At 35.8% G+C, this 10,235-nt stretch overlaps 1 protein-coding gene across 1 annotated transcript; it reads right to left on the bottom strand.

Moving 5' to 3' along the window:
• Positions 1-874: 874 nt before the first annotated feature.
• On the bottom strand, positions 875-2,824 carry LOC108665609 (neuropeptide Y receptor type 2). The gene is made up of 2 exons (XM_018152385.2): positions 1,258-2,824; positions 875-925 (listed from the first exon to the last, which is right to left on the bottom strand). The coding sequence occupies exons 1-2, from the start codon at positions 2,667-2,669 to the stop codon at positions 916-918; spliced, it is 1,422 nt and encodes a 473-aa protein (XP_018007874.1). The 5' UTR covers positions 2,670-2,824; the 3' UTR covers positions 875-915.
• Positions 2,825-10,235: the final 7,411 nt, after the last annotated feature.

Below are 10,235 nucleotides of genomic sequence, written 5' to 3'. Positions count from 1 at the left end.
GATGCAGTCAAAGGAGGGGCTCGTTTCCTTAACTTCAACCTAGAAAACAACCTCTTTGCCTGTCAACAAAATATCGACTTTGAGACAAAAATTGATCTGGGATGTCAGATCAACAGACGATTTTTTATTATAGTTCGCAAAATTCTTCATAAAAATGATTCATTGTTCTGCTTGGGCGCATGTGGCGAAACTCACTAGAGATGCTGAATTCAAATGAAAAATAATTTCTTTGATGAACTGATATTGCGGCTTACAGAGACAAAAAACAACATCATATGCGTGTTTTTTATGTCTCTGAACCTTCCTCTTAAAACTCAACGTGAAATATTCGAGGTACACACTGTTCCATAAAATCAGTTATTAGTAAATTCGTATAAAAACCTTCTGTACAAAAGTACATCATATGACGACGAAACTTTGTGACTTGTAGATGTGAGTTGAATGATTGCCAATAGACGAATTCAGTGATTCAGATTTAAGAAATACAAATATCTTTTTGAATTTAAAAACGTGACATAAAGGCAAGAGGGAAAATTTAAAATGAATTCAGTCATGAAGTATACGAAGGCTATCGAAAGAAAATAAAAAAATTATAACGGGAAGTATAATTCAATTAGCAGTAAGTTATCAGCGTGCCCTGTTTTATGATACAGACGCATACATATTGAACATTTATATTATATTTTCTCCATACATAATAATAAATATATGGTATTATTCATATATAAACGCTGACTATATGTTGTACACTAAATAACGCCTTCGATCTACTGTAACCTTATATACAAGATCCTTTTCGTGAGTCGGAAGCATATGTTATTTACGAATGTGATGTAACCCATCACCGCCTAAACGCTTTTCGATAAGAGATAGTACATCACATGGAGGTAGGAGACTCGGAGGTGCTTGTTGTTCTCAAGCGTCGCTGTCGATGAGAAAAAAACTGTTAGCACGTGATGAAACTATTAAATCCAGCTTACATTTATGAATAATTGAAAAATTAAAAAAAACTCTCATGAACATAGAATATTTTCAAGTAGTTATAAAATGCTTCTTCATTGAAATTATGAGTTTTCGTTATTTTCGTATTATTATGAGTCGTCATTCAAGGCTATGACAAGACCGTTTTTCATGAAACACAGTTTTATGACCGTGTTTTATTCAGAAAACCTCACCATCAATTTGAATCACTTCCAAAAATCATTAATGAAAAATATTCCATTCGAATACATTTTGAATACAGTAGGTAATTCTCACCAGCTTTTAGGCTGGAATCCTTCCAATAGCTGGTCGCTGCGAGGGATGTCTTGGGGAGTCCTGAGGGACACGTCTCTGGAAGCAATGGTGTGTGTGGAAGATTTTCTGGGCGACACTTCTTTTAGGGTCAATAAAACCATCTGTTCTGTGGGGGACGGCGTAGATCTCTTGGAATATTTCCGGCCCAGTGGACTTGTCTGGTTTACTTCTGGGGAAACTGGAGACATCGTTCTAGTCAACACTCGAGGACTGTTTTTGGCATTGAAGACGACGGTTGAATAGGTAACACTTTCGACCGCCCGGGTGGGGGAATCGCCTTGTTCTTGTTTCGTAGTATTCTCGAGTGACCAAGCTCTTCTCAGGCTTAATTTCCTGGCGATCAACGGTAAAAATTCCAGTAATTCTCGTCGTAGATTTGTGTTTAGCCATCCATAAAGAATGGGGTTAGTACAAGCCGTACTCATCGCGAGAAGGTGACATGATCCAAACACCGTGTAAAAAGTTTCGGAATCTTGGAAGCCTGAGTAATTAAAGTCGGCCATGAGATTTACGATCTGCCAGGGAAGCCAGCTCACTCCAAAAGCCACAGCGATGGCCGTCAGAAGCATCGTTGTTTTCCTATTTCTATCTATTTCCTTCTGTGCACGTCTTGAGTCATGTTGATTCACCATGTGGCGGCTCAAGTACCTCCTAATCGAACCATGGATGATGCTTAGCACAATTATCGGTATGACGTACATCATGATCATCAGAATGACGATGTATGCATACTTCACTTGAGCGGATGGCCAAGTAATCACGCATCGCTTGTAGAGAAGAATTTGGTAAAACTTCACTGGAACCACTTCGTACCACGAGAACAGAGGGAGTGACGACACAATAGATATGGTCCAGATCACCGCCAAGGACCATCCGACATACCAGTGACTCCGCTCTGTGAGGCCAACCACAATTGCGGCGTATCGGTCAGCTGCTATGGCGACTATTGTTGAGATGGACACCATAATATTAGTGCCTTGAACCACTTGCATGAGCTTGCAGATGACAGGCCCGAGGTTAAAATCTTTATTTAGTAGTTGGACCAGAGTAAACGGCATGCAATATATGCACATGCTCAAATCTGAACAAGTTAAGTTGATTATGTATAGGTTCCGTGGAGTTCTCATAGTTTTCTTTCTCCATATCACATAACCCACTAGGACGTTCCCAATGACCCCAGCCAGTATAATCAACACATAGCACACTACGAAGGCAGTTTCTGCAGCAGGAGAGATGTATCTTTCTCTTTTAGACGCGTGAATAATTGCATGGAAAGTGTCCGCCGAAAAGTTGAAGCGTGGAGTGAGGCTGCCTTCAAACGAAGGGATCGCTTCGAAATTTTCTATCACAGCGGCTCTGTCCACAACCTCCATGGCGGTGACAATAGGAAGCTGGAGTCTGGCAAGCTTTGTCCACTAGTTTGCCTGCCTTGTTCATGCAGGCTCCTTCTTTATTGGAATGTAATAGATAGTTTAGCTGTCACGGGCTTCATTTGGAAGGTGGTTTGGATAAAGAAATTCCGAAAAGAGTGAACTAAAAAAGTCGAACATTCATCCATCAAGGTAAATATATCATTAAAATTTTTGTTAGTAGATGTGTTTAAATTTATTGTAGAATCTCATTCAAGTTTTATCGACTCCTGTTGAAAAAAACATTTCCAAACTTTCTCATTCAAGTAATACTAAAAATTCGTTACAGATGTTTCATACAAAAATAGATATCAGCGTGTAAACTCACTTGTTGGAACTTTTAGCGAGAATGATTACACTTTTCCATGGAGCCCTGTTTTCTGAAACAATAACATATCATTTGTTATTCACTTAATGGCACTTGGGAAAGTTTGAATCAATTTTCCTTTAAACAATGTTCTATGGAAAAGGTCAGAGTGAAATGTATGATTATTCATATCATAATTAGGTATAACTAGAAAAGGATCCATTCTTATTATAAAATGAATTCTGTTTCAATCAACATGGAATACGTACAAACATGAGAGCCACCGGTATCGACGGTAGGTGATTAATGAGTAGCAAATATGATCCATGATTACGCATTAGATTATGACACCAACGCTTACTGCCGAAAACGAGCACGGAAATGAGGCCCCTCGAGCTCATTTCCTCCCCGAATGAAACATGCGAGTTTCTCTCGAGCATACCATCAAACTTCAAATGCATTTTGAATTCTTCCGTCAAGTCATAGAGCCTCAAATTGGACGTGAGGGGACTAATACTCTCTCATTCATCCTGCTAATGAAAGAAGGAACGAGTAATCTCTAGGCAGACTCAATCCCACGCTCAATTCCGCCCCAAAGAACCTGAAAATCTTTCGTAAGCTTCTTAACCAAAGTCCGATCTCGCTCACGTAGGTTTACCGAGAACAGATTTGGCGAATTCCTTCAGCCTTGATAGCATAACGCTCAGTCCCGGGATTATAATTGTGAATAGGAGTGCTTTTCGTCCTAATTTTTTCGCTCACTACGAATCTTGAATTTTCTCGGCTGGGAAATTTTTCTGCTCCCGCAGCCTTTTCATTAGTCAGAAAATGACCTCTTTACTGATAGTGTTAACTATCGGGCAACGTTCTTGAATTTATTGGGGTTGATGACTAAATATTTTATTAGCAAAAATGCATGATTAGACTTGCGACCACTATCTTTTTTCCTACCTAGTCCTACTAAAATAAGTGAATGATGTGCTTCTTATAGAAACGGTAAAGCAATACGCAAATTAAACTGTCTTTCTTAATGAAGTGGAATTAACATAAAATGTTTTGTCTGTATCCCAAATTTCCTCGTTATCGTGATGTCAAAACTTCATCTGTTTCATATTAGCGCGAGAAACATCATTTTGGTCATGCATAACTTAAGCAATTAATCAACCAGGTATAAGCAAAATATAGCAGAATATTATTAATCTAAATAAAATCATGGAGTCGAAGCACCTATTACCGCCAAAAATGGCGGTAAAAGAAAATGCAAGCGTTCGAGGAACTCAGCCTTCGATTATTTATTCAATAACTTCATTCTTTAGCTCGCTTGTGAATTTCTAATGACCACTTTCATATAAATCAGGCATTTAAGTTTGCACGAATGTAATCCACGAGCATAGCCGAAGCAGATTAATGATTCTAAATGATACTTTTTGTCAAATTTACCAAAAACGATCAATGAAACTTAGTCATAATTGAGCGTCCACGAAAAAATTTTCGTGGTTACCAGTGATCTCACACTTGGGATCACTTAGATCGAATAGCGTGAAATAATTTCGGCGTGAAATTCGCAGAAATGCGTAGATGCTAGACATTTCTTGGCTCCCTCCATTTTATTACATCGAAATATTAATGCGAAACATTATTTATGGTTATTGATAATTATTTATTTACAAATTGGCTTATATTATCATTAATGTATGAATTTTTAAATATTGTGACCAACAATTAATTTTCTAGGAATGTGGTTTCTAAAATATTTTTACTTGAGCATTTATCTTATGGTGGACTTAAAGTTTAGCGCATGAAAACAGAATTATTATTATAACCACATGATTTACGGCCTGGCTTCCCGAAGAGCCAAGAAAGCTTATGGCGTCACTGCAAGTGTTTGTTTTTCATCTTAGCTTTCACTGAGCCAGAAAATGTTTACAGTAAAAAATTCTCCGACGGGAAAACTCGCATAACGAACAACGTATATTCTGGGGCAGCCTCAAAACCCCGGCGCTGAGGTTGGACTTGATCGTTTTAAAGTCACAGGAACATAAGGTTATGGGTAGGTGATTATGACAGCCCGAATAATCATGCATATAAAATTTATATAATGTAATGATATTTATTTAAAAGAAGCTATTTAATTTTTTAAACCCTATGTTCCTCTTTTCACATGACTACAAGTTTGTTGCACTAACATCTTTATTTCCTACCTAATAATTGTATTTGGGCAAAAATACATTTTGAAAGGATACGTAATTCTTCCAACTATTAAATGAGTGATCATGCTGACATGCATCATTATGATTGCAAAAAGAAATATCTTAGCTTCTGAGTTGAGGTCACCGAATATTTCCCGAAGTGCCTTTAAACTTATATTGATGACCAAAATGCGTCATTTAGAATATACCCGCTCAGATCGATCAATTCTTTCAATACGGTTTGTTTACCGTCACTCGCAGATATACACCATTTGCTCTTGCTTCAATAAAGCTATATATGTATATTTAATTACTTAATGATATTATTTAGCCATTATAGCAATCATGGATCAAAGAAAATCACTGTGTTTGGTACGAGTTGGTAAAAATGATTTATTATGTATAATACCAGATGAATAGTTTATTCATAACCCAGCCTGAAATTATTCAGTGCTTGTCAGTGTGTGCCCTCTCCCCCCATATTGAGTAATTGAAACAAGTAAACCGTAAAAGCAAGTCTGTGTGCAAAATCACGTATTTATTCAGTCATGTATTTAGGATATCCTTCATGGAGCACTGACAGCTCTGGTAAAATCTATAGCCATAAGTATTAGTGGCATGATTCGATTCTTTTGAGTTTGCATATAAATTATTGGCATGTGAAATTAAAAATTTCCTTGGGAAATACAGAAAAAGTGCTTCATGCTATTGACTTGTAATTAATTAATTTTTAATAAACTTCTTGTTATCTTCCCCAAAAACTCCCATTTAAATATCATCGATATTTTACACTTCATACTGAGGTAGATCCATCAAGTAATTCCTTGAATATCATAATGACTTAAAATATCCCTTTCTCTCAATGATCTACTCAAGGCGTTTATGAAAGATGCATTCTCAGTATTAATATGTGTGCCCACGCATTCATCTCGTACTTCAGCGTCGTTTCCTTCCTTAGCTTTAAATTTTTATGGATTCCAGTAAACTGCGAACACACTCATCTCCGGCAAATGCACTATTTATCACCGATCACCACCCGCTCACCATCACGGCTTATCTCTTATGTTTGTGAGCTGTCGCTGCCAACACCGTGGTCGCCTCTTATCCAACGCACGTAATTTATGGACTTCTTTCGATATCACAAACACCGGAAATTATGTGCATTATGCCTGAGCCTGACCACACGCCGCCTGCGTCGCTCGATCAGCCATTAATAATGTATACGAATAAATTAGTGTCTGGAGCTGGGGATATTTTGGGGAAAGAATGATGATCACAACTCCAAGGACGTTGATTGATGGAAACGACTAAATGCTGGCATAACTGAGAAATGTTAAAAAATCGTTTGAATACTTTCTGTATCGATTTTTGATTGTTAGATGTAAAATTACGAGACGTATTTGTAAATATGGAATGATAAAGACATATAATTTTATTAGTCCTAATTTTAACTGTTAATATAAATCAAGGGCTATATTAATGTTTTCATGAAAATAAGATAAATTTCCACTGACACGATGGTTTTTCATATATAATTTTTTTTAAATCAATTGCACTTATTCCAGCCAGCACACTATGAGCTTGCTGTTAACTTCCAGCGACACCTCGAATGAGTTGATGTAAACACTATTATCATTTTTAAAATATCAACCAGACCAAGAAATTCTATATTAATTTTTATTTTATATCAATATCTGCAACAATTATCGGTGATATTTAAATAACTACACGAATGCAAAAAGTCAGAATATTTTACATGTTTATTATTCAAAATACTATTTTTAATCTTTCGACGAGATGTGCTTTGGAAACAAAATTTAAAAGAAAGTTAGGTGAAACAAATTTTTTACTCATATCGAATGACTTTAGGTACACCTTTCGATTATTAAATAATACATTTGGACAACGCTTTCTAGCGCTGGTTATTCTAAATGCGCAATTATGCCCCTGAGACTTCAAAAAAAATCAATTCTTACAGAATTTGTAATCAATGCTAGAGGAAAATTTCCGTTGTCTGAAAATAATTTTTTGTGCAATGAAGCAGCATTACTTCAGCTTCCCTAAAAGTTGTAAATAAAATATAGTATAAGCTCCGACAAAAATATGAAAACCGAATTAAAATTTTAAAATAATTCATAGAAATGTTGGAGATTGAAATATTAATTGAGTACTTTGATCAGATTGTTTTCCTTATTCTGGAATAATTAACTGAGATTATTTGCATAGTACTCGCCGACTGAGCAAAAATGCTTGATGCTTGGAATTTTTGGATAGGTATGTTAATAGTATTAACAGTAGTTGTACATTTATAGTAGTAGAAGTATTTAATGGTAATTATAGTGTTATATAATTCATAGCTTGCTCTTAATGTCGAAATTATAAGGTCAGTTACAATGTGGACTGTCAGTTCAGTTCATGTCTGTCTGATATTAACAAAATTTACCTCAAGGAGCGAATTGCTAATTAGAGTTCTTTGATCATTTTTTAAAGCTTGATTAATGCACAGTTGGAACAGTATTAGATTAAAATAAGGAGGACAAGTTCTCAGGAAAGATTGCACTGCCAATAGGAATGACTGGTCTAAGTAGAATAAAATTAAGAAAGCAGAAGTATCACCAAAAAATACGTTTTTTTAATTGGTCAGAATTCATTTAATCCGAATGCGTGATGACACAAAAAAATCCGTTTTTGATAAAAGGGTGAGCATTTAAATATTTTGCGAGATAAATCGTTCGTCCATCACAATTTTTTTAATCAATGGGTTTTGAGGCTTCCTCAAAATTATATTTAACCGACATGAATAACTTCTTCTAAGTATGAACAAAGCCCGAACTACAGACACATCCTAGTCACGGCAACGAGAAGTACTCCCGCCACACCCTAACCTCACGACATCCGACGACCGAATGCGCCGCGGCGGCGCTTGCTCGAGTTTTTCAAGCCACTGTGCAGCGGCCGTTCTTCTGCCATGAACAGCCCGCATCGCAAACGTATATTGTGCAAGCTAATATATATTCTAATTTTACTTTTTTTACCACACAAAAGGATTAATTAATATATGTGCCTGTATTTATGTAAACATAGATTCTGATGTTCCTTCGTGAATTTTTAAGCAATTTTCAGCTGAATGAGTGAACAAATACTCAGCGATATTTACTGAGCAAGGCTTGTGCGTCATCAGTGCGTCATCGTAAATCCCTCCGAAAAATTCTTATTCAATTTGGAACTCGGCTTTGGCGGAGTTAGAACTGAAATCTATGAGTATCTTCGAACTCACTATCCGCACAGGAAAAAATTTGACTGCGTAGCAAGTTCTACACGTTGCGTCTGGGTGAAGTCACGGCTGGCTGCTGCGGTAGCGACACCGACAAGCACACTCGTATTCTACAACGCGCCATCAGAGGTTAAAATGAATTGTAGTCGCAATAGAAATTTAATTAGAAGTAATAAAGCGTATTTTCTGTTGAGAATACTGTAGAATGATCAAGTATTGAAATTATAATTATAAATTTTCGAAATTGGGAAGCTCGCGTAGCAATTTAATTAGCAGTAATGAAGCGTAGTTTTTGTTGAGAATAGAATTATCAAAGTATTGAGATTATTATTATACATTTTCGAAATTGAGATGCTCGCAATGGTGGATTTTTAAAGAAACCGATGTTGGGTTGGAGCTTATTATTTTTCTTTTTCTTAGATTTAATTAGTTGTTCATAGATTAGTGATGGCAAGTTTACAATTTTTGAGATAAAATGCTTTCTTGAAAATTAGGAGTTTGAACTGTCATAAGAGACGCAGGATTTTGAAATTTAAACTTTAGGCTGAGTTTATTAAGAAAAATTTTTTCACAAAATCTAAATATCTGGAATTACCTCTTTTAAGCTATACTGAATACGTTTGGATATTGCGTTCGACGCTATATTACGTAAGAAATTTTCAAGATTCATTCTTAATTTGATCTTCAGAGATTCCCAACTCATGAATATTATCTGTTTTCGAGGATTCTAAAAAATTTTCCACCTACCATTTTTCTTAGGGATAAATTAAATTTTCTAACTAATCGAATTACCGGAGGAAACAATGACGGTGAGCAAAAATTTTCTTTTTCAAATGTGCGGCAGGAAAGAAGTCTCTCACGCAATAACATTAATATGAACATGTGACATTGTGGGGACTGGAATGTTTTATGAAGTCATTTAGTAATTCAATGGAAGTTATCCAACAGATGAAAATAATGATCATTTTATAAGCATGCTTTCAAAAATAATTAAGTTATCATTAGAGGTTCGTTAATTTTAAACGTGGCTCGCAATTTCTTGTGCATCAAAACACCAGCATCTAAGCGTCGTATTTTTTCAGCGCCGCAGGAGTATAATTCTTTTAAGAGTTTATTTGCTCATTTGTAGCGCTTGCAAAATATATTTATTCTCGGCATTTAAAAATGAATCAACTCGGAAATTAATTTTCAAATTAAACTTTTTTCTGCCTTGCGCTTTTCAAGCTCATTAAGGTAACAGGCTCGTTAATTTATGTCTGAGTATTTGTCAAATGATAACAAATTTAACGTATGTGAAGCCACAAAAAATTACTCAGCTACCACAAACTGCGCAGTGCATAACTGATCCACTTAATTGTTTACATTTTTCGTATGGGTTATTTTCTAATATTTGTAAATAAAAATGAGAGATTCAATATAAATCCGTGGCACTGAAACCTTCACGCTATTAATCCGCATATTTTGTTATGTATTTTACAATTATTTTCCAATTCAAGTCTGCTCTAGTGATACCAGCATGCAATTGGCGATTGGCAGGTTAAAGTACCATAATTTTACGCAGAAAGAAAACGAGAACATAGAAAAGCATTTAGCAATAGCTATTGTTGGCTAAAATAATTAGGAGTTTATTCTTAAAATAAGCCCAATGTGTAAAATTGCGAGGTTTACCAGTAGGAAGAAGATGGTTTTTTTTACCTGCCGACCTGTCCCTACTTCATGCCCAAATAAAATGACAATTATAAATGAGCTGCCAGTTTCTT

Source organism: Hyalella azteca, unplaced genomic scaffold (genome assembly GCF_000764305.2).
Source record: "Hyalella azteca isolate HAZT.00-mixed unplaced genomic scaffold, Hazt_2.0.2 contig9708, whole genome shotgun sequence".
NCBI lineage: Eukaryota > Metazoa > Arthropoda > Malacostraca > Amphipoda > Hyalellidae > Hyalella > Hyalella azteca.
Note: the sequence above shows the minus strand (reverse complement) of the source record. Positions and strands in the feature narration are given on the sequence as shown.

Bases quoted from the DNA above. Each gene is read 5' to 3' on its own strand.
- LOC108665609 (XM_018152385.2), bottom strand. From the start codon at position 2,669: ATGGAGGTTGTGGACAGAGCCGCTGTGATAGAAAATTTCGAAGCGATC.